Here is a 27,479-nt window from a genome sequence, read left to right as displayed (position 1 = left end):
CTCCTCTACTGCAAGGAATACTGGATCTCTGTGTCTTAAGCGACACCCCAGAGAGGCATGTACCATGGCCACGGTCTCTTGACCTTACCTCCCCATAGCTAGATAATGGTGCTATGTGTGAGTTTAATAGTCCAATATTTTAGGATATAATAAATTTGATATATAAGACAAGAATTTGATATTTAAGATATTATAGACAGGATTATTCTAACATGTGAATGGTAATATTTTATATACCCTCAAGGCTTTAGGTGCACATAGATTTTCTAAAACATACAAAAAGAACAGAAACAAATGCATAGCTAACTTTACTTATTCATCAAGACAGATGTCTATTAACACAGGCACAGTTTAAAACAGAAAAGATATAAGATATAAAGCAAATATTGTCAAGATGATGATATTTAGCCAATCAACTATTTTCGAGAAATCATCTTTTATTCTGAGGCTGTGTTTTCATTCACAGTGAATCTAAATCTCTTCCTTTTATCTCTTGGGTGTCAGGATTTGTCACTCTTCCCATAAACAAAATTGATTCTAGGGAAACAAACAAACAAACATATTTTAGGAATTTCTGGAGAAAACAACTGACAATAATTAGTTTTTCTTAATATTTAACATATTATTTGGTCTTTTTTCTCTGTAAGATAAATAAGCGGTGTCCAATAGTAAAGCCTTCTCCTTTGTCTCAAATTCATAATTATATCATTATTAATCATTTTCTGGTAATTTATGAAGTAAATTAACACCCACTACAGCTTGTCATGGAAAAAGCATTAATCCTGTTTTTCATAGAGGGAAGCAAAAATAAAAATAAAGTGACAGAGAGGTGTTCTTCTAAATATAGAGACCCAGTCTGGAGAACATAGCATAATAAAATGGTGATAAGCATGGTAGAGTTTTAAATTTAAGGCATTAGCAGTCATCATTTTATGCATATAATGTAACGCTTCAGGGTTAAAAGTGCAACTTCTCAGTTCTCCTTTTTCAGCGCTGAATCAAAGCTTACTTTACTGCCAAAGACAATATTTTTATATCTCTAGTATTTTCAAATCCTCACCAAAATGATATAGTATACAGCATAAATGCAAATACCTGTTTTCAACCATTCTGTGTTTGCAAGTGAAAAGGAACTAAGAACTGAAGGACAAAACAGAAAGAATGATGTACCAAAATCTATTCACCGTTCTTTTCAACTGGGTTATGAGAAGTGACCTAAATCAATCAGTGTCAAATGTTGCCTTAAGTTCCTTACGCTCAGATGTAATAAAGGTTAATTTCCAAAGTGATCAATTTTGCATAATGTTAAAGCTAATGAAAATGATATTTAAATGTATTTAAAATAATAGTAAGATGGCCCTTTTTTATTAACTCTACTATTCAGTCCAAAGACACACTCTTTGAAGAACCAATAACATGAAAATAGATATAAACTCCAGCAGATTTTATATATTTTGTTTGTTTGTTTTGTTTTTGTTGTTGTTGTTGTTTTGTTTTGCTTTTGAGACGGAGTCTCGCTCTGTCGCCCAGGCTGGAGTGCAATGGCGCGATCTTGGCTCACTGCAAGCTCCGCCTCCCGGGTTCACACCATTCTCCTGCCTTAGCCTCCCAAGTAGCTGGGACTACAGGCGCCCGCCACTACGTCTGGCTAATTTGTTGTATTTTTAGTAGAGACAGGGTTTCACCATGTTAGCCAGGATGGTCTCGATCTCCTGACCTCGTGATCCGCCCTCCTCGGCCTCCCAAAGTGCTGGGATTACAGGCGTGAGCCACTGCGCCCAACCCAGATTTTACTTTTTATTATGAATAATTATAGTCAACAATGTTTTGTTTCAAAATATTAAAATAATTATGGGAAAAAGAAAACAAATACCCCAATATTTCAGATAGATAAAGATACATAAATACATTTCACAGAATAGATATTTCATTTAGTCACAATAGGAATAAGCAGTGACTCTTTTATCTTCATAATACTAATGCCATAATGCTATGGCATTAAAATGTTCATTAGAATAGTTTGCCTGGAAACATTTTAAAGTAAATTCTATAAACACTAACTTATAATTGAACACAATATCTTAAAATATTAAATACCTAGAAGTGTAGAATGTTACATAAAAGCCATTAGTACCAGCCTTTTCAATCTGTTTCTTCAGGAAGAATCACATTTTGAATTGAGTCTTCACGCCATCATCAATCTACTCACTACTAAATTGGGCAGATTAACAAAATGTCCCTTGACATAATAGTGAAGAATTTAGAGGCAGACTGAAGCAAAAATGATTATTATTTTTTATCTTCATGCTTCCTTTCTAAATAGGTATCCCCATATTTAATCAACATATTTATACAACATCTTCATCAGATGTAAGCAACTTTTACCTCCTAATATTACAATACAATAGCATTACCAAGCTAATGGCTAGAAAAAAAATTCTTAATGGATATTCTACAATCTGCTCCTCCCCTCAACACATGACCCAAAAGAGTTCTAAACGCAATAACTTTCATTATATCTGGAGTCCTGTCAATTTCAAAATCGTAATTGACTACTTTTTCAGGAATGGTACCTTTCATGAGTATCTTTCACAATTTTCTTCTCAAAGCCTATAAAGTGGGCCTATATCCTCAACCTTAAAAAGGTGCTTTATTGTTCTAGAAGTTTAGCTTTGTAAGGGCTTTAGATGAATATACCGCAGTATAAAACTCATCTGATAGGAAAATCCAAATAATGTATAGATTTTACACAAAAGGACTGTTTGGATAAAAGAAAATTTCCAGGCTACGTAAAAATTGGTTGTACTAAACCTGAAATCATTCATCCTCATACTTCAGAAATCATCAACAGAATACATTTTATGTATACCATGAAGCCATTTAATAGTTCACTATGGTGATGCTAAATCACTATCTTCATTAATCTCAATGATTTCTTGAGTTCATTTGCAAGAGAAAAATTGATAAATCACTCAATATGTATTATCTTAAGATAACAGCCCTTTCTATATTTTATTAGGTAACAATGAACAGTCCCTGATAAATGAATGTCCATTTATTTTAAACAATACTTTAAAGGAGCAACCCTAGTTTAGAAAGTCTCATTACAATAAAGAACATAAAACAGTTCAAACTGTCATTAAGATCTGCTAGTGAAGCATTATCATAAATAAACAGATAAGTGGGTTTTGAATTTTTGCTGCTGTTTTACTGATAGCTGTTACTTGGCCTTCGCATATAACAAGTCATCAACTTGGAAAATAGAGTAAAACATAATTATTCTAAATGCCATTATTTACTTGTGCATTGATGCCCAATGAAGTTCCATACTACATAATTATATATTAATTCTGAAAAATTAGAATTATCTAAAGGTTAGATGTAGAGATCAAATGACATACTTAGAATACATTTGAACACTGACATATCCATTACTAGAATTGAAGTTGTGTTAATGCAGTCTCATCAATTCTAAAACTTTCATTGTTTTTAAAATATGACTTTCAGAAGGGTCACTCAGCATGAGTTTCATGGAGCCAAAAAAAGAGTGATGTATCCCTTACTGGGCCAATAATATCAGTATCCCTAGTTAATCTAACAGATTCAGATTCTGCAATTAATTTTGTCTCTTCTCCCTGTAAATGACTTTATACTTTTTCACTTGCCTTTCTTCTTTTATTCACTCACTCATTCATATTAATTTATTCATAATGAACACTTAGTATGTGCCAGGCACAGTGTTACAGCCTTCAAAAATTCTTTTATGTAACTCTATGAGATAAGTACTACTATTATGTTCAAATAAGATACAGGGGAAATGTGGCTTAGAAAGGACAAGCAACTTGTTTCACAACTGTTAGTGAATTCACTGGAACTTGAGCCCTACCCAATTTCACACCCTGTGTCTATAGGGAAACTGATATTATGTGAAAGGCGTTTTGCCAAATATTGGCCTGAATACAGAGATGAGTAAAATGCAATTTCTACTATCCTGTGGCTTGTAACTCTCACATGAGCATTATGACTGCTGAAGGATCCTAAACATAAACTTGACAGTTTTCCCACTGTATTCACATTTCTGGCTTTTCTTATTCCCAGGAGAAAGTGCGGAAGCATCCATCCAGACAATCTGCATTTCTCTGTGTTGGCATTGTGCCCAATGCCAACCCAATCCACTACTTCCACGCTCCCTTTTTTACTTAACTGCATCATCTTTCACCAGTTGACCAAGTTGGAGATTTGACTCCTTCCTTCCCCTCAGAACCTACACTAGTCACTTACTGTTTTGGCATCCACCTCTGAGTTCTTTCACAACTCCACACCTCTCGATTTCCATCCCCAATGTGGCATCATATACAGACAGTGGACCGGCATTCCCACTCTGACACTTTCCAGTTATGTAACCTGAGACAAACTATACAATCTTTCTCTGAGCTTTTGTGTCTTTACTAGTCAAATATCTAATCTTTTGGAGTGGTTTCAGCTTTAGTGATGGTTATATGAAATGGTTACCATATATAGTAGCCATGATGGCAGTTATTATTACCTCTGCCCTATTTTAGGCCTCTGTCTTCTCTTAAAATACAGTACCTGGTATATAAAAGTGCACTTAACAAATATCCATTGAAAGAACAAATGACTTCAGATATGTGCATTGCAATTAGAAACTGGAACTAGTTCTGCCTAACATAATCAGTTCCCCCAAAGAATTTGCAAAAAAGGTACCTGTTGGGTTATGCTTCATAATAAACAGAAATGGATGATTTGCTACAAATTGGTTTTGAGCCAGACTCATGATCACAGGGATGTGTATGCCTATAAAATAGAGACAACAGTTATTTAGATACTTGCATTAAAAGATCAGTAAAGAAAGTATATTCATAATACATTTTGTAGATAGGAAAAGTCATTTTGTGTAAGGAGTTAACATGTGGAAAAATAACCATTTTCTACATACGGAGGAATTTGCAATAAATTTAAAAACCAAAGTACTGAAGAATAAATATTAGGTCACTCACAGAATAATTCTAACTTTATATTTATGCTCAGTGAAGAAGAAAGCCAGATACCAGATTCAATTTAGTGAAAGCAGTTGAAAAAATTTATCTTTTAAACAGTAATTTTCTGTTCACTTTTTATTTGCATTATATGATTTATTTCTACAATGTTTGTAATTCCTAATTCCTATTTAGGTATGTTTGCACTTCGTTTTTATACTTCGGGTTTGTGGTAATCACATCTGAGCTCAAATTAATTTTTTTTTTACTTACTCTTTCAAAATTATTCTGTGAGCTCAGAGTTTTTAGGATTTGGCAGTGAATGTGTGTGAGATTTTTATTTGAGATTTGAAGCAGAAATCTGCTGCCTTAAAAATTACTTTCTGTGATAATTGATATTATGCTGCTCCATTATATCATTTGTCAATATTTAGAATGGGAAAATATAAAAATTTACATATTTTTCCTATCTAGATTAAATGTTTTATGCTTAATTCAGATACTGTCTTTACCAATAATATAGTTATTTTGTACTGTTATTTTCAGACCCCAGGAAAAATAAAATCACTACATATCATTAGAATTGTAAAACAGTCAAATATAATCTTAGTATGATAACATGATTGGCACTCTCCTATCCAGAATAGCAAGAGTATGTTACCCAAATAACCAGTGAATATAGGCTCATGTACGAATTATTAAGATAAATCCAAAAGCAAGGTCAGTTTTACTCCCATTCCCATTCACAGTGAATACTTGGACTTTTTCTGCTTTTGAGCAGTCCCTGAGTGGATTTCTGGAAGTCAAAATATCCAGGCTGACAACTCTGAGGAGTTTTACTATTGATTCATCTGTTTTCTCTTAGTGATTGTTACAGAATCCTAGAAAAGTTTAGACTTAAAATGAGAGACAGTGGGCAATAACATAAAGAGCTCTGAACTTAAAGTCAGGGAACATGAGTTGTGTTCAAATGCTGCTGTCAATCAATAGTATGACCGCAGGTAAGCCACTTTACATTGCTGGGACTGTTTCCTCACCAATATAATGAGATCAAACAAAAATCTACAAGGACTTTCTCAGTACTGTTTGAAAGCAGCTGGAAAATTTGTCTACATGATCCAGCAATTTCATCCAAATATAACCTTTTTACTTCTCCAAAGATTAATATAGTTCATCCCCTACAATCCAAATTCCTTGAGCACAGCAATGCAAAATCTTTCAGATGACAAAATCGTAATGGAGTCCAGTGTGTTTCATCCAGATGTCAAAATCCATCGGCCCAATGCAGCATTGCAAATTAATCAGGAAATTAATAAATGAATATCAATTTTTATATATTTATCAGTAAGACATTTTAAATGATAAATAGCTTTTAAATATTGATTAAAATCCAAATAGTATGAGGAATTAAAATAGACTTACAAGGAATTTATTTAAGTTGCTTGTCCATTTCTAATTGATTTTAGGGCTTTTTTTCTAATTATTTTTCAAGCATTATTTACATGTAGCACAGATGCTATTTAAAATGTCATTTGTTCAAGGAAATATGGCCTAGAAGAGTGGTTCTCAAACTAGAATATACATACAAATTTCCTAGTGATCTTGCAAAATGCAGATTCTGATTCAGTCGGTCTAGGTTTTGGACCTGAGATTTTACATTTCTAACAAGCTCCCAAGTGGTGCTGTTGTTGGTCGATGTACCACATTTGTAATAAAAAGGGCAAGCTGCAAACCACTACGGAGCACTGGTTCTTCGATGCACATTGGTATCGCTTAGGAAAACCTAAGAAAATATTGGAGTCTGGATTTCACTTCCAGAAATACTGATTTAATTATTTTGGGGTGTGGACTGGGCATAGGAGTTTTTAAAGCTTCCCAGGTGATTTTTATGTGCAGGTTAAGTTTGAGAGCCACTGCCACAGAGATAATAACAAGAATCAAATTAGCAAAGTGGGGACTAACTTGGTGTAGTGAAAGAATGAAATAAAATACAATTATGTAAGGGTGAGCATTCCTAAAACATAATGATTTTATATTTGAACCCCAAAATTTTCTCCACAGGTCCTATCTGCTAATTCGCAGGTAATCCAATTCACAAGTGAGCAAATATCAGTAGACAGGCCTCAACTCCTCCTCCTTCCCTTCCTTTTTGTATCATGCTGTGACTGAAGAGAAATATGAACAGCGTATACAACCATTTCCTTTTTTTCCTCCGGAAGTGTATTAGATAGCAGAAGAAAAAGATTACAATACTTCAAAAGGGTCAGCACCGTAATATTCATCCTCTCCCCATCTTTCCTTCTAGCTTGGCCAGAAATCATTCACCCTACCAGTTGATGTTGCAGCTTCACTGCCATCTTCATTTATCTCAAAGAAAACTTTCTGCATGACTTGGGAAACATACACTTCAGATGAATCTGGTTTAAAAAAAAATACACAAAAGTGTATTTAAGAGTTAAAATCAAAAGCCATTACCTATTAGGTCCCAGATTAATTACTTTTTTTGGAGATGGAGTCTTGCTCTGTCACCCAGGTTGAAGTGCAGTGGCACGATCTCAGCTCACTGCAACCTCTGCCTCCCAGATTCAAACCATTCTACCATCTCAGCCTCCCAAGCAGCTGGAATTATAGGCGCCTGCCACCACACCCACACTCGGCTAATTTTTGTATTTTTAGTAGAGATGGGGTTTTGGCATGTTGGCCAGGCTGGTCTCGAACTCCTGACCTCAGGTGATCTGCCTGCCTTGGCCTCCCAAATTTCTGGGACTACAGGCATGAGCCACCACGCCCAGCATCATTACATTTTCAAATGATCAAAGGCAAGGAGACAAATAAATGAACTTTTTCCTATTTAGTCAATTTGCTACAGATAAAGGTGATTTAGACTTAGCTCTTCCAGACATGACATATATACAGAAAGAGAGAGAGAGATCAAGTTTTTCTGTGATATAAAAAGTAAATGATGTAAGCCTCAAATCACGTATCCAACTAAGTGAAATATTTGAAGGGACAGAGAGCTTTTCCTCCCTTAGCCATTGTCTATAGACAGAATGAAAGAGGCTTTCCAGATTTGAATTAATCTCACTCTATATATTTAACCTCAAAGCCAAAGTGCCTTTTATATTCTGTATTTAGTTTTGATCTTAGTTTAAAATAAAATGTACTTGCCTTCAAATCTGGGGAAGCTATGAAATTCTAAGGAACTTCTGTGTCACCTGTTACAAAATCACTTCAGAGATACACTTTAAAACCTGTTAAAGTTTTCAGCATAAGATCGTGTCTTACAACGTTTTGTTCTGGTGTGGATACAAGCTGAGAATGAATGCTCCTTTTTCTCCCCTTGGTGGAACTGATGTGTAGGTGAAGCGTTTCTGGTAGAATGACTTGCAAGTATAATCTCCTCAAGAAGGAAGAAGTGAAACTGGGAGCCCAGAAGGCATGTCAAGCTGGCCTTGCAAGACAAGATAGATCTGACAATGTTCCTCAGAGGACAAAGGAAGCATGCTCTAGAAAACTGCCTGGCTCATAATTGGCTTGCTATAAATATTTGTCATATATAAGCCAATAATAAATAAGTCAATGCATCTGAGTATGTCTAGTGATAGAAACCTGCAAAATGGAGAGAGACGGGCATCTACTCTATTAGTGTGAATTAACTGAAATGCAAGAGAATGTTCTCTCAAGGTCCGGCAAATAAGCACCTTCTTCTCCCAGGATTGCCTGGAATAAGACAAATAAACACAGAAGGAATGACCTAGTGGCCCACACCAAGAGGAAAGACCACAAAGCAGGTTAGGAAGGAGTAAAGAATTTCACCCAGTTTAGCAATGGCACGAGCCCAAATGACTCCCTCGCTATTAGGCTACACCACTTAGTCTCCTTTGTTCCATCTCACTGCAGACAAAACCCAGTCTTAGGAAAAGAACAGGCCCTGAGATATGATAGGTTAGAAGAATGTGAACTCTATAAACTCATTCATTGTACCTTCATAATAATTATTTCTTTTAATTTTTAAATAAAAATTCTAAGTACATTGTTATTAAATTAAGAGAACAAGAAAACAATACATTTGCTAGATGTGCAAGTAATATTAATATGATACTTTTCCCGCTTGCTGTTTCATATTTAACTATGTGCCAAATGTTAAAGTAGATGATTTACATACATTCTTTTATTTATTTCCCCAGTCACTATATTGTCTCACTTAACAGATTGGAATGCTTACACTCAGAAAGGTTAAATATTTTACTACGGGTTACACAAGGAGTAGTAACTGAGTGAGAAGTCAAATACTTTTCTCAAAGTTTCCAAAGTAACTCTGTACAATCATTTCATTCAAAACTTGTGAACTATATAAATATAAGGTAGTGTCCCTTTCACACTGATGGCCCATAAGACTAGTGTTGGGCTGTTTCACAGTAGCCTTTAGTGACTGTTTATTGTACAAATGATAAGTAGAGATAGCAGAGAATTTACTGTGCTCCTAGCTACCAGTAGAGATATCAGCATTGGCTATGACTATTCTATTCTAGGCAATAAGACAGAACCAAAATGGTTAAAACAGCTCAAATAGGTAACTCAAGAGGGAAAGAACAGAAAATGCTAGACATTTATTCTTTTCTGCACTGGGTTATTTTCTTGAATAAAGTCTTCTATGAAACATTTTGGAAGTATTTTCTTTAAAAATCTGCCTGTAACAGGAGATTTTTTAGAAGTCACAAATTGCTGGGAATTTGCAGAACAAGTGGCTGTTTGAAGTGTCTGAGGCATATTGAGTGATCTCCCTATGGCTGGAAAGAAGTTTAAGAAAAGGAAGTGCATGACAAATAGTTTGGATTATTGGAGGTTGAAGAGGTGGTTGTGTCTCAGGGCACACAGAGCATCCTGTTGCAGTATTTAATGTTGACCATCTCATACCTAGTGCTGATAAAATTGTCAGTGAAGTCAGATCTATCTGTCAGTGTGAGAACGAGTAGCCACATCATGTGTGAAGGTGATAATGAACATTTTGATATTTGTGACCTCATTCACTTCCTCCATCAGGAAAATTTTTCATTCTATTCATTTGCCCACATAATTGACGAATGATGACTAAATTAACAACATGTTTCCAAAGCCCAGATAGCTATATAGAAATAAATACATAAAACATTTCTGCAGTATTTCACGTTATGATTTACAACCTCATCAGACAGACACGCCTAGGCCCCTTTTTATAGAACAGAAGACTGAATTTAAAAGAGGGTAAGTAACTTGGGACAAATTGGCTCTCTTCATCCATTTTTTTTTAGCTAGTTATTTTTGAATTACTGAGTACCACTGAAACTTGAAGAATTCATAGACTGTGTTGGCTTTGTTGTGCAAGTGAACGTGTTAACCATGCAGGATTCCCCCAGCGCAAGTGAGCATAAAAGCTCCATCTTCTCAGATTTGTTGTCAGCCCAAAAGACACCATTGCTAAATCTGCAAGCTGTAGCATTACAATTTCTTGATTGCGCTCATCATCCAGCAGCTTATGGATGACTATTGCATGTGTTCTCATATTAGTGAATTAACATTTGCAAATTGGTTTCTAAGAGTTGTATTAGCTCTGCTTAGATGAGAGACTCAAAGTTGTAATTCCCATTATTCAGATGAGGAAATCCAAACAGGGCAGAAATAAAAACCTATATAACACTTTTATGTAGTTTTATTAGAAGTATAGCCAGAGTGCTTATCTAACATTCCAAAATGCTTTTTGACTTTCATTAAGAAAAACTACTTAAATATAAAATAAAGTACTTGTTTACAGACAGCTCAACATGCTATGACATTTATTCACTGTGTGTATATTTACCAGAGCTGAATGCTCTTTCGGTTTTAAGCTCAGTTAGTTAATGTAGTCCTAACAAAACAAATTAACATGATAATATAAGAATTATTTATCATACTACCTGTTATTCCAGAAAGGTCGCAGCCACCACTAAATATCTCGGTTATGTTCAAAGAATATAAAACATCTTTGAAGTCTACTTTTTGTTCTACTTTAAATCTGTTATTTAAAAGAAAAAGAAAAAGAAAAGTCTTGAAACACTGCACATTTTTGCTATCAATTTTTTTAATGGATGTCTTGGAGGATAATATATTGTAAAATCTTTTGTTTGTATTATCTCAGTTACATTTTCTTACATCTCACACCATTTTTCCCCAGCTCCAATAATCAGTTCTGGGTTGCCAATAACTTGCTTCCCAGATAAATGGTTGGAGGAAAGAAAGAACAGAAATTGCATTTTTTTGAAGTAACAATTACCCAACAAAACTAGGTGAGAATTCTAAGTTCTATCTAAGGTCTCAATTGCTTGGCTCCTTTCTAATAAGTCTAAAATTTCCCTCTTAGGTATTCAAGATTTTCACACCATCAAAGATGGTTCCTGGCAGATGTCCATGACATGATGAGCAGAGAACAGGAGTCCACAGTCCTTGGAGAAGATTGTTAGCTATTAAGCAATAGAGAAATATTTATAACCTATCATTCATCTCGCCCATTGTCACAGTCAATGAGATGTTCTTCAGTTTATGGACAGGCATAATATCTTCAGAATAGGTCCTGTAAAAGGATAAAGGAAGGGGAACCAGATTTCCGTCAAAGGAAATAAAAGACAAAAATTACAGGAAAGGAAAAAAAAAAAAAAAAAAAAAAAGCAGCTAGCCAGTGCTTCCAACACCGAACCATAAGTTAGGAGGCTAGTGTCTAGCTCACCTATCTGTGCCTTAATTTGCCTCACCTGTGAAAAGGGAACTTAACCAGATAATCCCAAAAGATTTTCTCAGTCACTGATCTTCTGTGATTCCAAATCAAAAGCAATCACTGAACCTCACTTTCCCATTTAAATAAAAGCGGGTAGGGGGCAGGGGGAAGCTAGTACTTATTGACTTCATAGATGCTTAAAGCATTAATTTGCATTTTAAATACAGATTGGAAACCTGGTTTATGAAAGAAAAGACATGTATAATAATCTTAAACAGGGAGCTATATATATTTCCGACATCAGCAAAATTCCAGGCAATTTCTACTGAGGAGCTTTGTCTGTGCCCTCTGGGCATTGGCCCCTGTGCTCCCGTTAGAATGCATACACTAGTGCTCAAGGATATGTGTTCATTCAGCAGGAGGCCCATATCTGGAGCTAGAAATTAGATGGGGCGATCAGTCTAACTAGATCATTGTTTTAACTGGCAAATACTGAATGAGCTTCTTAATTATAATTCTCCAAAGCAATGAACATGGTGTGGCAGAACTCTACTGGGACTAAATTATTTCTTGGCAAAACAATATGTTTTTTTGGAAGATGGCAACTCATTCAGAACCCTATCTACCTGGGAATGGACACAACATGCACATTAAAATCAGCTGATAATGAAAATAGCTCATTCTGCGCCCACTGCTTTCAACTTCTTCCTTGTAACTTCCTACTAAGAAAGATAATATGCAGCATGATGGTTTGGGAGATTTGCTTTTTTCCTGTTTTTATTACCATAGTCTTTAAACTGAATGGAGTATGGGCTTTTAAAGGGTGGAGAATATATGTTCTAATCTACCTATAAATGGGCTATAATAGTCCAATAATTTTAGGATAATGACAAGAATACCACAAGACTTATTACAACTTCTAATAATGCCTAATTATCACTGGAGAGTCATTTAAGTAACAGTCCTACTCATAATATAGTCCGATGAAACCTATAGCAATAGAAACACATTCAGCCATCTAATGAAAGTATAATCTACAGCCAATTCCTAATTATCCTTAATTATTGGAGCCATGAATAGTCAGGTGTGAAGAAGCACTGCCATGTGTTAGGTACTTAATATAAATTACAGTTTTTAATCTTTACAAAAATCTAAGGAAGTCGGCATTATTATTTCCATTAATGTATGAGAAAATAGAAGCCTGAGGAGGTTAATTTCCAGGCTGAAGGTTAAGGTAGGTTCCAGAGGTATGATTTAAACTCAGGTCTATTTGAAGTCAAAGCTAATGTGCTAACTGCCACTACCTTCTAATCAAAATATAATTCAACACCACCATATTGGTCAATATATATAATGTCCCTCTTCCAAAGTTTACAAGTCTTCATATTTCTCCCAGTTGTGGTTCATTTTCCCTTTTCCTTAATCCTCCTCTAAAATTGTCAAAAGAACAGCAGGCAAAGGTAAAAGAATGAGCAGCAAAATGTTAGATAAACAATTAGCAACTAAATCATGAATGGAATTTTTAGCATATACAAATAATATCTATTTGTTTAAAAGACAGTAATTCACTCCCAAATGTAACCATTGTGCTGAAACAGATCTCACATAGATAAAAGCTGCAGAAAAATGAAAAACAATCCCAATTTTTGTTTTAAGAATGACCTACTTCTGGCCTCCAGGCCCTGCTGGGGAATGGTATTGGCCCTTCCTTTCCCCTTATCCCCAGAGTTCTTGTTTAATGAAAAAAAGCCTTGGATCAATTTCCCTCTGGGTTTGTGTCCTTATTATCTGAAATCCCAGCTTTGATACAGTGGGCTTGAGTCATTCTTGGTGTATTAGACTATTCTCACACTACTATAAAGAAATACCTGAGTCTCAAAAAAGAGAGACAGAGAGAAATACCTTAGACTGAGTAATTTATAAAGAAAAGAGGTTTAATTGGGTCACAGTTCCAAAGGCTGTACAGGGAGCATGATGCTGGCATTTGTTGGTTACCGGGGAGGTATCATGAAACTTACAATCATGGCTGAAGGCAAAAAGGAACAGACATGTCTTACACGGCTGGAATAGGAGGAAGAGAAACAGGGAGCAGGGACTACACACTTTTAAACAACCAGATCTCGTGAGAACTCTACTACCATGAGCACAGCACCGAAGGGGGAAATTTGTCCCCAAGATCCCATCACCTTCCACCAGGCGCCATCTTCAACACTGGGGGTTGCAATTTGACAGGAGATTTGGCAGGGACATAAATCCAAACCCTATCACTTGTACTGTTCAGAGCTGAAATCAACCAAACCAAATCTTAGGGTTGCTCGTGAGGAGAATAATACAACACAATCTTTGACAACGGTGGCCCTAGATGGTTATGTGAGTACACAGTAAATTCCGGTCACTTTCCAATCAGTTACCTCAGAGTGTGTGTGTGTGTGTGTGTGTGTGTGTGTGTGTCTGTGTGTGTGTAAAATAATTAAAATAATCTATTAACCTCACAGACTGAATTTAAAATACTTTCTGTCACATACGAAACATCTGGATGCATAATGTATGCCTAGTATTCCCATTTTTATCCATGTCCAATAGGTCAAAGTAAATGAACATTTTGTAATCACTACTGCAGCTGGTCACAATGTATCTATTCTCATATGCAGTCTCATTTTCCTTGCCTTCCTCCCACCCACACACAATTTACATTCACCCACTTATAGATCCAATGCTGGTCAAGCCTAGAATTAATTTCTAACCAGCAAAAAGATGACCCTTTATGTCCTGTGGTAAGTGCTACATATTTTGAAAAGTTTCCTTGGTACAGCTACTCCAGATCTCTCATCCTACTGCTCACTCTATCACTGACTGCTTCATCTGTTCTGTGCTCCCTCTCATGCTTGCCCTATAATCACCTGTTTTCAGATGCCTGGCTGACCTCTTCTAGTACTGGCTCAGCCATTAATTAGCTGTGTGACCACAGGCAAGGTATTTGCCTGTCTCCATCTTGTCTGTAACTTGAACATAAAACTAGATCTTCATCAAATTGATTGAGGAATTAAATGAGATATGATGGGGGGGTCACCTATTACGATGTTGGCATTATAATATATGGCCACTGTTAGAATTAAATGAGTAATAATACAAATAATATTTAGCTAACATTGAGTACTAAAAATTGTATACACATTATCTCATGGAGTCCTCACAACAGTAAGAGGCATGTATTATCATTACTGCATTTAATAGAATAGAAAAATCTTAGAGAAAAGTAATTTGCTTAAAGTTATATAGTAAGAAAGTGGCAGGGCTCTAGGTCTTCAGTATTATTTTCAGTAATCTGATTTCAACAATTGACAAAAGATACTGTGAGGTGCCACATCAGTCAATATTTTTAAAGAATGATACGTCTCAGAAAGACTATGGCTATTAAGATAAATACTTTTGAATAGAACTGTAGTGCTTAACAAGTTTAAAGGCCTAGACTTCCAAAAATTTAGTGAGAACTATAAAGCCTCTCCCAAGGAAAATACATACCTAACTTTACATGCATAAACTTGCAAATAATTTCAGGGTTTCAAAGACCCTTGGAAGTATATCCTAGACCTCTCTAGAAGTCCATGGTGCCCAGATAAGGACTACTACAAAAAAGCAAGAATTCACAGCCCTCTTGTTTTCTAGTAAGTTGAGCCTGAAACCCCAAAACAACCTATTTCTTCTTAACTCATTACTAGTTAGTCACACATTCCAATAACTTCACCAGTTCCTTACTATTCCCAGTGAAGCTGCTCCCTTTAAACACTCTTTACTTAATGTCTGAATTGTTGCAGTGGTTTTTAAACTGATCTTTTAGGCTTTAGTCTTTCCCTCTTTATCAAATCTGGGATATTACCACTAGATCAGTTTAAAGCAACAAATGTTCATTGAATAGCTACCTTTTTTTTATAGACATGCTTTTTGCTGCAGTCACAGAGAGAAAACATGCACAGCTCTTCACCTCAAGTAGCTTATGGGTCAGAGGGGAAGACAAACAATTCATTTTAATGCAATTGCTATGCAGAAATAAACACAAGGTACTAGGAGAACTTTTCCCAGGGGGAGAAGGGAAGATGCTTGTATGATATTGCATGGAGAGATCAGAAAGCCTTTGTAAAACTCATACTTAATTTTAAGGACAAATAAAAGTTATATAGAAAAATAGGGACCTTAGGCAGGGGTGGGGGGTAAATGAGGAACAGGGAAATTTTTCAGACAAGTTATCCAGGGTGAACAATTCTGACTACTACATATACCTTTTTAAAACACTGACTTAATCATTTCATCGCCTTACTTGGACATAGTCAATAATTCTTCATTGCATATAGGATTTATTCCTCAACTCTTTTAAAACCGAACTCAAGTCCTTCTTTCACGAAGCCTTTGTTTACAATTCCAGTTTCCTGTGCACTCTCCCTTTTTGTGAACCTTCTAATGCTTACTGATTATACCATTCTTTTAGTACTTACTGTACATTGCTGTGTAGTGAATTTTTTTTTTTTTTTTTTTTTTTTTTTTTTGAGAAGGAGTCTTGCTCAGTCGCCCTGGCTGGAGTGCAGTGGCATGATCTCGGCTCACTGCAAGCTCCGCCTGCCGGGTTCACGCCATTCTCCCGCCTCAGCCTCCGGAGTAGCTGGGACTACAGGCGCCCGCCACCAGGCCTGGCTAATTTTTTGGGTTTTTTTGTTTGTTTGTTTGTTTGTTTTGTTTGTTTTTTTTTTAGTAGAGATGGGGTTTCACCGTGTTAGCCAGGATGGTCTCCATCTCCTGACCTCGTGATCCACCAGCCTCAGCCTCCCAAAGTTCTGGGATTACAGGCGTGAGCCACCGCGCCGGGTCAATCGTAGTGAATTTCTTGCACAAATCTAGTACTATTCCATTTTATCAATAGGTGGTAACCATCTTATCAGTGGAGAACCTAATGCTTTACATCTATCCCAGCCTCTTGCCCACAGTAGAATCCCAATCAATGTTTTTGAACAGGAAATACACTTTCTAATAATTATCAAACTAATAAGGCTGTGACAAACTAATAAGGCTGTGACCCAACAGACATGAGAGCTAATCCTTCCCTGTCAATACTCATTGAATGGCAATCAATTTATCTTCTCAGTGTCTCAGCTTTCTTATCTGTGAAATGGGAGAATAACCAAGTCAGATGATAAAAATCACAACATTTACTATTAAAATATAAATGCTAACACTTCACAAAGCTAAAAGTTATGTGTTTATTTACCTTATATGTATTAAACTATCATTTTTGCCCATACACACAATTTTTAAACTATATTTTCAGAATGTTTCTTCTACAGAGAGAATCTGGCGTATAGCAATTTTGTTTTAGACTCTTCAACCAAAGGAAGCTTTATTACTAAAATTTTTAAAGGATCTCATACTACATTTAGACAAAGTAATATAATTATTTTAGCTGACATTCAATTGCAGGATGATGTCCAAAATTATATATCTAGTATATTACAGATAATAAATAATGGAAAGCACTCTAGTATTTTTAGATATCTTATTGGCCTCGATTCTAAACTAGTTATACACAATAGAGGGGAAGGGGAAGTATTTCTTAAGCAGTAACTAAAAATAGTCATTCACATGCTCCTTTCTACTGTAGCTTAAATATAAGCATTCTTATGGGTTGGTTTTTTGTTGCTGTTGTTGTTGTTGTTGTTTTTCTTGGCATGTACTAAACTTTGCTACCAAAGAGCTATTTTGTTTTACAACAATATAGATTTTATTACAGTTGGTGTTACGGGTTGAATTGTGCATACCCCCTTTCCCAAATTCATGTGTTGAAGCCCTAACCCCCAGTATCTTTTAATGTCACCTTATTTGGAAATAGGAATGGGCCTTAATCCAATATGATTGGTATCCTCAGATATGAGAACACCACACAAAGACAGATGGCTACATGACAACAGAAGAAATAATTGGAGTGATTTATCTATAAGGAGAGGAACACCAAGGACTTCTAGCCACTATCAGAAGGTAGGAAGAGGCAAGGAAGGATTCTCCTAACAGTCTCAGTGAGAGCCTGTTGTGCTGACACCTTGATTTTGACATTTAGCCTCCAGACTGTGAGAGAATAAATTTTTGTTGTTCTAAGCCACCTACTCGATTGCGTTGTGCTGTTATAGCAGCTCTAGGAATTAATGCAGTTGACTAAGCTGTTCCAATTTTATCAAAATATTTAGTTATCAGTTTGAAAGCCATTACACATTTATTCAGATGTAAAAGAACCACAGTATTCAGTAATAAAATATAAATCTGCCAGTCTACCGCAAACATTCATTGAGCCTACATTGTTTTCTCTCTTCTCTACCAAACACATATTTTCAACAGGTATTCTTCTGTTGTGAGGAAATTGTTCCTTTTGGGAGAAATGTATTTCAGAATTTTTAATCCATGATTTTAGTGCTCAGGAAACTTAATTCATAAACGTGTTCTGATAAGTTAAAATTGTTAATGAACTAAATACATAAGCAAATTGTTCCTTTAACAAATCAGAAGACATTAAAAAGTGAACACATTTTACATGTAATTCTGTATTAATGTGATTAAACAATAACAAATTTCTGTCCTCTGAATTTAGAAAAAAAATCTCACTTTTCCTTCTCTAGAGAGAAGTTTTGAAGTAAATGTCTAATGTCCTATTTTTCATGATGCCATATGTATGGAAAGGGGGGAAAGCTTCATTCAGGGTCCTCAAAGAGAATACATTAGAGTGACTGGAAAGTTTAATTCTGGTTTTGAAGATATTTAAAATTAAATAAAGAGAAATAATATAGAATTTCTTTCCTTGAAATTATTTGTGTACTTTAACTCAGTAATACTCATTTAGCACACACTATATACCATGAAGCATGCTAGGAACAACAGAAACTAAAGTGAACGAGACCTAACCCGCTGTCCCAGAAATCACATTTTAATAGGACAGACAGGAATGTGAGCAAGAAATAAAAATGCCGTGTAACAAGTGCTATGATGTAAATTTTCCTGAAATGTTCTAGAAATGTAGGTAAGGAGTGGTTCACTCTAACTAGGCATATTTGAGTATATCTACATGGAAGCAATAACTTCAAGGGAAACCATGGAGGATTAATGGGAAGTTATTGGTCAGACACCACAGAGAAGGGCCTGCCACACAGAAGAGAAAGGAGTGGAGTCAGAGAATTCAGAGAAGACATTGTTTCTAGTTTGGTACTGACTAGGCAGTGATCTTCTTAACAAAGAAAAAAATAAAATAAAGCTGTCATTTATTTAGCACCTTTTAGTTGCCAGACTTTGTGCTATGAATAGAAGTATGTAATGAGATACTGTAACTGAAACTGCCAAGTTTTTAAATATCATTGGTGGCTGGAATTTGTATGGAAAAGGGGGATACAACTGCCAACTATTGTTTCTGTTTCTATATAAATGAAGATTCAAATTCAGGTTTTAAGGCAAATTGTTCTTTTGTTTGGGGAAAGCAATACAATGGGCTTTTTCATTTTGCAAGCAGAACCAGTGGGAGGGAGATGGAGTTTGAGATGACGAGGGCATAAGCTATTTTATATGATATGAAAACATTGTTTTCACTGAAATCTCTGCTATAGATTTTTTTTTTTTTTTTTTTGGAGATAGGGTCTTGCTTTGCTGCCCAGGCTGGAGTGCAGTGGCAGGATCACAGCTCACTGAAGCCTCAAACTCATGGGCTCAAGTGATCCTCCTGCCTCATCCTCCACAATAGCTGGGACTACAGGCACACACCACCATGTCCAACTGATGTTTTGTTTTTTGTTTTTTTTTTCTAAAGACAGGGTCTTTCTTTATTGTTCCTGCTGGTCTTGCACTCCTGGGCTCAAGAGATCCTCCTGCCTTGGCCTCCCAAAGTGCTGGGATTACAGGCATAAGCCACCACACCTGGCAACTATAGATTCTTGTCACAACTGGGAAACTGGCCTTAGAAAGCATGGAAGAAAATCTGGGTCACTTTCTCTTTATACGGGGAAATGGTGAAAGACTCTGAATGCTGAATAGGAGGGAGGTGTAAAGATAACTCTTTTGGGTGAAGGTGGGTGCTAGTACCGTTGCAATGGTAGGCTAAATATAACAACGGACAGAAGGGGACTCTTTGGTACAAGAAATAGTCTACACTCAAGGAACTGTCATGATTGGTACCTGGTTTTAAACTGCTTTCTATGTTGTAAGCCCCTTTCACTATCACCAAGATTTCAGTAAAATTTGCTTAAACATTGAAGTCGTTCTTCTTGTATTAGTTTGCTAGAGCTGCCATAACAAAGTACCACAAACTGGGTATCTTAAATCACAAATAGATTGTCTCACACTTGCAGAGGCTAGAGGTCTAAAATCAAGATGTCAGCGGTACTGGATTCTTCAGAAGGCTGTAAGTGAAAAATTTGTTCTATGCCTCTCGTTGATTTGTAGATGACCATTTTTTCCCGTGTCTCTTCACACCATCTTCCCTCCATGTATATCTCTGTCTAAATTTTCCTTTTTAGATGACACCAGTCATGTTGGATTACAGCCCGGCCTAATGACTTCACTTTCATTACTCTGTAAAAACCTCCAAATAAGGCAGCATTCTGAGTTACTGGGTGGGGGGATGCAACTCAACCCATAACAGTTGTGCGTGGAAGAATTAAGAGAGAAGTCTGTGTCTACACTGTGAGGGTAGGTGTATGGGAAGTGTGGAGTGTGGCCCTGTGTGGGGATGCTGAGAATAGGGCCAAACAGTTCAAAGTTGTCTACACTGTGGGAGTAGTTGTATGGGAAGTGTGGCCCTGGAGTGGAGATGCTGAGAATAAGGCCAAACAGTTCGAAGTTGGCTACACTGTGGCAGCTTGGACAGATTTTTGGACTGTGAAATTTGCCTCTAAGGATTCCTGAAAATGCCGTCAAAGGAAATTCTGGTGAAAGCTTGTATTTCTTCTTGTCAATTGAGGTTGGGGCTTATGCATTATTACTTAGACTGAAAAATCTGGCAATCAGTATCATTATCCACATTTTACATTGATAAAACCGCAATTCAAAATGGTCAAGTGACTCTCCTGAGACCCCACTGGTGGTAGCTGTCACAGACAGTTTTCAAACTCAGTAATTTTGTTTTTGTCTCCAAGAAAGTGATCATTTCAAAGCTAAGAGAAGCAAATTTGAAAATAAACAATTTAATTTCAAAAAATATTATTTCATTATTAGAAGGTAAACAATCTGTCATACACACCATTAAACTCCAGTGTTTGGCACAGTAGGTGCTAAAAAAATTCTTTGAAAAAAGGAATAATGTCAAGTAGAGATATTCAAATGGCTGGGAAATGAAAGAGAAGTTGGGGTTAGAGATTCAGATTTTAAAAACCAGAATAACAGGGGATAAATAATATTTCTCAGAGAGAGTAAGAAGAGGAAAATTCTGAAGATGAAACTGATAAAATTTTTGCTTGGGAACAGAAACAAAATAAAAGTCAGTCAAGGAACAAGGAAAATTTCCAGAAAGAGAGAAAGAAATAAATCAGTAGTGTCCTGGGGACTAAAGGAAGAAAGCTTTTCTAGAAAAAAAGGGATGCTTAATAATACTTTGATCAAGATCCCAGAGTTAGGATGTGAGAAGTAGAGGATACTTCTTTCTCCACAATATCAAAGAAGGTAAAGATTAATAAAGATTTACATAAAATTTGAGATGACTTCTATAAATAAAGAGGAGAAAGTTTACCTGATAATAGGTTTTCTTTAGGATATAGGAGACTGGCACACTTGATGGAAGTAAGAGAAATCAACCTAGAGTAGTAAGTGAAGGAGAGAAGTAACGTCCTGGTATGGTGTGGGTAGGAGTAAAGAAAGTTCTCAAGAGTAAGCAAGGAGTGCTGAGCTCTAGTCTTGGTGAGGCCAGAAGTTACTCCTTTCCAGGTTTTTGCTCCAACAAAATCAACAGTTGCAGTAGTTGCAGTAGTTGAAGAACAGGAGCGGCTTTCACTGCAAACCTCCATGTTCAACTGTTTCTCCTGCCTCAGCCTCCCAAGTAGCTGGGATTACAGGCACCCACCACCATGCCCAGCTAATTTTTATATTTTTAGTAAAGACAGAATTTCACCACATTGGCCAGTCTGGTCTCGAAATCCTGACCTCAGATGATCTGCCCGCCTCAGCCTCCCAAAGTGCTGGGATTATAGTCATAAGCCACCATGCCTGGCCAGGAGTGGCTTCTTGAGTGTACTCAGAATTGAGGATAATTGAGAAGAGAATTAGGAAAGGGATAAAGACAAGGAGGCAAAAACATTAAAAATGTTAATGAGACTATGATTGAAATAACTAATGACTAGATCCTGGCTTAGTGGAAAAGGAAGTAAAAACCAAGAGGTTTAAGAGACCAATGGCCAGAAACAGGGGAGCACAAAATAATTAGGGATTGATGAGTCTGAAAGAAAATTTAGAAATAAAACGACAGTATATAACCTATTGGACATAAATCTCTTTTTAAAAGCTTGGGTAGAGTGTGAATTGAGTCATTTGGGCACAACTTTCTCTTTGAATTTTCTCCTGTCCCTTAGACGCATGATGTTAAAAAATTAGTTCATAATTACTGCCTCCTGAGATAACTCTGCAATTTCCATTTTGTACTAACTACCTAAAATTGACTATAGGATTCTGTTTATAATTCAGTGATTAGAGCACTATCTGTCAAAGTGATATGACATATCTTTCAATTGTATAAAACACACCATTATAATTATTTTTTCTTAATAAGAGATAAATATTAAAAATTCTAATCAGGAAAAAAGTGGAGAAAGATAAATTAGCATAATAAAAAGACAATAATTCCTTCTAATCCCAACATTCTAATTTTAAGACATATACTTATCTTTTTCAGAGAAAACTAAGCCCTTAAATTCAGTTCTTCTCACAGTAAAGCAATGCTAGCACAGGTAAGCCCTGCTTTAGTATCCAAAAGTAAAGTAAAATTTCCAAATGCATTTGTATTTTCATTTGCGTCAATAGACTTTTCAGGTATTTGCTACCTTTCAGCTGACTGCTCAAAATCCTACGTAAGTGGAAACGTAAGAACTCGTATAATAAAATAACATCACTAACCTAGGGAGGCTTATTTCCACTTCCTCTTCTTGCATCTCAGAGAGCCATTTTAGGATTTGCTGAGCAGTAATTAGTTTTTCCACTTCTTCTATATCCATACCTTCTGCAGGAAGTATGGTAATTAAGCTAAATTCATCACCTTTATAAGACAATTCTAAAACTTGGTAGTTCACAGAAGATTCAGAAAAATAACCTGGAATGGACAAAATAAAATATCAAATATACTTGGCAATTCTCAAGACTGTGCTTAGGAACTGTGGTTTCTCACATTACCATATTTTGTTCTCAGAAGAGCCTTCATCATTGGAATTTTGACAGTTGAACCATTTTTCTTAGTAAAATTTATCAGCTGTGTGTCCTCTTTTCTGAATTTCTGTTTCCAATCTCCTTTGAAATAAATAGCATTCACCAGGACAAGCCGAGTCAGAGGGCCAAATTCTTCCCCTGAAAACATGTCTTTAATTTTTCCTAGGAAGTGGGTGGAGGAGGAGGTAAGAAGAAATGTGCAATAGTGATTCAGTGGAATCGCTTTGAATAGAATTAAAGCAAAAGTGTCTTTTGCAGATCAGTTTTGGATAGGGCATGTTATCATCTAAATATGGTAAATTTGAGAATAAACAGGATTGCTGTTAAATATTTCATGAAGAAACAGGTGCAAATGGAATTTCACTACGAAATTAGAAATATGAGACTGTTTTAGGCAAACTTAGATATACGTAGACTCTCTTCAGTAAGATCATTTGTATCCATTATATGTCAGACATAAAGAATAAAGATATTTATTCTTCCATATTTACTGTTATTATTCTGTCTATTTCAAGGTCTTCTAACATGTCAGTCATCATAAGTAAGTTAATGGTACACCCAAACTTGCCACTCTGACAGCTGCGTCCACTGACCATTGGAAAGGGAAGAGAATGGAGGTTACTAGCATGATTATTTTCCTCCAAATAACCGATCTCCTACTTCTATGTCCAGTGAGATTTTCCAAGTTATGAGAAATAGGCATGACTGGGTGCCATGGAGCTGTCTAGTGATGTCCTCATTTCCCACAGCTGTGAACATGACTCACCACACTTATCTCACACTTTCAACTTATGCTTCCCCATATAAGGCTTCCTATAAGGCATATGTCTTATAACAACAGTTTTCGTAGCTGATTAAATAAAGAAACAAAGTACTATTAATTGAGGGCTTGGTATATGCTTGTCACTTCACATACATTATTATTAAAATTCCAAAGAATTCTGAAATGTTTTAATAATATCTTCATTTTAAATGGAGCATAGCTTATAACTTTCCAAGATTTCAACTGAGATTCGTATGAATTTAAATTTACTATATCCCTCTGTAGTAAACTATGAAATTTTTGCTAGCTTGCCTTTAAAGTTTAGACTACCATGTTTATGATAGAACTATTAACATTTATTATTAAATATTAACACATTCAACTAAAATGTGTTAATCGTTTTCAGCATCTGTGGGAAAGAAGTCATTTGGGATTGACAGATTTAACTTCTACCTAGCCAAAGAGATTATTTCTGCTTTTATACCTGAAAAATCTAGGTTTTAACAAAAATTATTATTAAAATTATTTCATTAAAAAGTCTATAAGCAAGTATCTCTAAAAATAAAATAAAAGAATCAGTATACTTTTCAAAGCAGCTTACAATTTCTTTCCAGTTTTATAATTTATTATTAATTTAAATAACAATGAAATGAAATAGGACATTTGATTTCTCTGATCCATAGTGCAGTAGGAAAATATTCAGCCATTCTTTACTTTAGGATATTAAAAACCATGAATACAATGGCAAATAATAATTTTAGAAAAATGGGAAACTTTACCATCTGTTTTTCTTTCTACCCAGGTACTTATCATCTCTGCACAAGCCTTTGCATCTTGAAAATCCACCAGTTTTATAGCACTCTGAAAAAATTCCTTGTTGCCATGGAGATACTGTTCTTTCACAGTGAATCCTTCTTGAAGGTAGAGGGCATTGGCAAGATTAAATGTAAATTCCTGTTTTTTCTCTGAGATGGCAGAGAAAAATGACTCCAGTACAAAAAATTCTTCCCCTAGAAAATAATTTTAATATATATTGGCATATTGAACAACATAAAAACAACAGATTTTCAGCTTTGCTCTCTAAGCACTCTGATTCATATCACCATTTTTTGCACCCTTAGGTATAACTCACAATCCCTTCAAAGTTAATATAAATATTTTAAGGATGTATCTCCTGTAGAATATGCATTTTGTAGAGAAATCATCTTTTATATGGAAAAAAGAATGTCCATGTAAATTTGAAATTTGTCAAAAACAAGAATATGCATTTATAGAAGCTGAAGGGAAGTCCCTCTTGATAGTCACATTTAGCTCATTTTTAGTTGTTGAAGTTTATGTTTAGAATCTTATTCTTTGCATAACGTGAGCATGTGATTCCTATGAAAAGGGAATGCTAATGAATGCTGATGGGGATATGACAGTGATGAGCAATCCTTTTCAATATTACTTTTATTTCAGCTGAAGAAAAAAATTGTTCTCTTATAAGCAACTGCACCTGTACAGGTTTTAAAATTTACAAGGCAACCTCTGTAATCATCTCTAGAGATGCATAAGAATCAGAATTGCCTATTTCTACAATTCATGAATTTATATACTTTGGCTGTCGACATCAACCATAAAAATCTTTAGCCATTTTAACTCTAACCACCAGCCAAAATAAGTCAGTCAGAGTCAACTGAAATAATCACTTTAGGCCTATTGTTTATTTTTGGACTGTTCTGACTGCCGTGTTGTCCGGAAGCTATATATGCCTATGAGAGAAGTCTACCCTGATATTTGGTTCAATAGCTTCCTGTTCATTGCCAAAGTGTACTGACAGTTTTCATTTCCTTCTGGCTTAATCTTAGAACTCAATCATTAAGTCTTGTAACTCTATTTCAAACAGGTTCTTTCAGGGCCTTCATTATATTTTCAGTTAAATACTGCAAATGCCACTTTTCATAACGTAGAAGTTGATATATTTAATTAATCTTTATTCAAGAAAACTGGGTATTACTAAGAGGGATTTACTACTAGATTTCTATTGGAAATAAGGAGGATGTGTGTGTGTGTACCTATGCTTGTGTAAATACATTTTTTTAAAATCAGAAAGCTAGCAGCCCATAGGGCATCTTTGTGCAAATAAAGATAGTTCCCTCTCTGGGGGCTGGGCAGCTCCATGGCCTCTCATCTTGTCTAGCTGGGTAGAGACTACATTTCAGTCCCTACTTGCCTTTTTGGCGTGGCATTCTCACAATCTCACAGGAGGCTTTATGAAGTATATTACATTATATTTCAAACTCCAGGATTCTCTGTTAACTAGTATATAGACACAGGTATAAACAATTTCAGATATTAAAAAAACTTGCTTCCATATGATTAGATCTGAAGAATTTCAGTCATTCTTTATAACCCTGAAATTCCTTACATTAGGAAGAGAAGAAAGTTAAGCCATTTTACGATTTATGTAATGATTTCAGATGTAACCATTTATTGCTATTTGAAGCCTGAAACAAATATCGCCATCGCTAGGCGGCTCCAGAAAAGCCTTTCTGAGTAAAGACATGAGAGCTTTTCCAAAAGAATTCATTAAGGTCAGAAATGAAGTGACAGAATCTGAAACTAATTTTCAGAAATCTGAAATACATGAACATTTTTAAAGGAATAAAAAAAAAATAAGGGGAGAAAAAGTAGTTCCAAATCATTTGTCAAAGCAAACAGTACATGTCATGTACTTAAGGTCTAAGTCTAGGTGACAAACAGCTGCCCTTTGATAAATCGTTGAACTCAGAAGTCAATGAAAAAAACGTCACCAAGCAGTACAAGTTTGGAGAAGAATATAACATTATCTGCCCTATAAATTTTATTTGGTTTCTAGATTAATGACATTTTTAGCACAGATCAAAAAAGAATGTATATATACACATATGTATATATACGTATATGTGTGTGAGTGTGTGTATATATATCTCCTAATAAGTAATGAGAACAAGTTTATTTCATTTTCTTTTTTTTTTAAATTAATTTATTATTATTATACTTTAAGTTGTAGGGTACATGTGCATAACGTGCAGGTTTGTTACATATGTATACTTGTGCCATGTTGCTGTGCTGCACCCATCAACTCGTCATTTACATCCGGTATAACTCCCAATGCAATCCCTCCCCCTCCCCCCTCCCCATGATAGGCCCCGGTGTGTGATGTTCCCCTTCCTGAGTCCAAGTGATCTCATTGTTCAGTTCCCACCTATGAGTGAGAACATGCGGTGTTTGGTTTTCTGTTCTTGTGATAGTTTGCTAAGAATGATGGTTTCCAGCTGCATCCATGTCCCTACAAAGGACGCAAACTCATCCTTTTTTATGGCTGCATAGTATTCCATGGTGTATATGTGCCACATTTTCTTAATCCAATCTGTCACTGATGGACATTTGGGTTGATTCCAAGTCTTTGCTATTGTGAATAGTGCTGCAATAAACATACGTGTGCATGTGTCTTTATAGCAGCATAATTTATAATCCTTTGGGTATATACCCAGTAATGGGATGGCTGGGTCATATGGTACATCTAGTTCTAGATCCTTGAGGAATC

General features: G+C 35.7%; 1 protein-coding gene across 1 annotated transcript in view; it reads right to left on the bottom strand.

Annotated features, from left to right (window-relative positions):
* Positions 1-295: 295 nt before the first annotated feature.
* SERPINI2 (serpin family I member 2) overlaps positions 296-27,479 on the bottom strand; it is a 39,627-nt gene continuing 12,443 nt past the window's right edge. Inside the window, exons 2-8 of the mRNA XM_021934685.2 lie at positions 24,691-24,921; positions 23,116-23,310; positions 22,843-23,035; positions 10,931-11,028; positions 7,328-7,414; positions 4,726-4,815; positions 296-537 (exon numbers count right to left, since the gene is read on the bottom strand). Coding sequence (XP_021790377.1) covers positions 461-537; positions 4,726-4,815; positions 7,328-7,414; positions 10,931-11,028; positions 22,843-23,035; positions 23,116-23,310; positions 24,691-24,921 — 971 coding nt within the window. The 3' untranslated portion in view covers positions 296-460. The remainder of the gene's footprint in view (positions 538-4,725; positions 4,816-7,327; positions 7,415-10,930; positions 11,029-22,842; positions 23,036-23,115; positions 23,311-24,690; positions 24,922-27,479) is intronic.

Source organism: Papio anubis, chromosome 2, assembly GCF_008728515.1.
Source record: "Papio anubis isolate 15944 chromosome 2, Panubis1.0, whole genome shotgun sequence".
NCBI lineage: Eukaryota > Metazoa > Chordata > Mammalia > Primates > Cercopithecidae > Papio > Papio anubis.
This window is presented reverse-complemented; position numbering and strand designations above follow the sequence as displayed.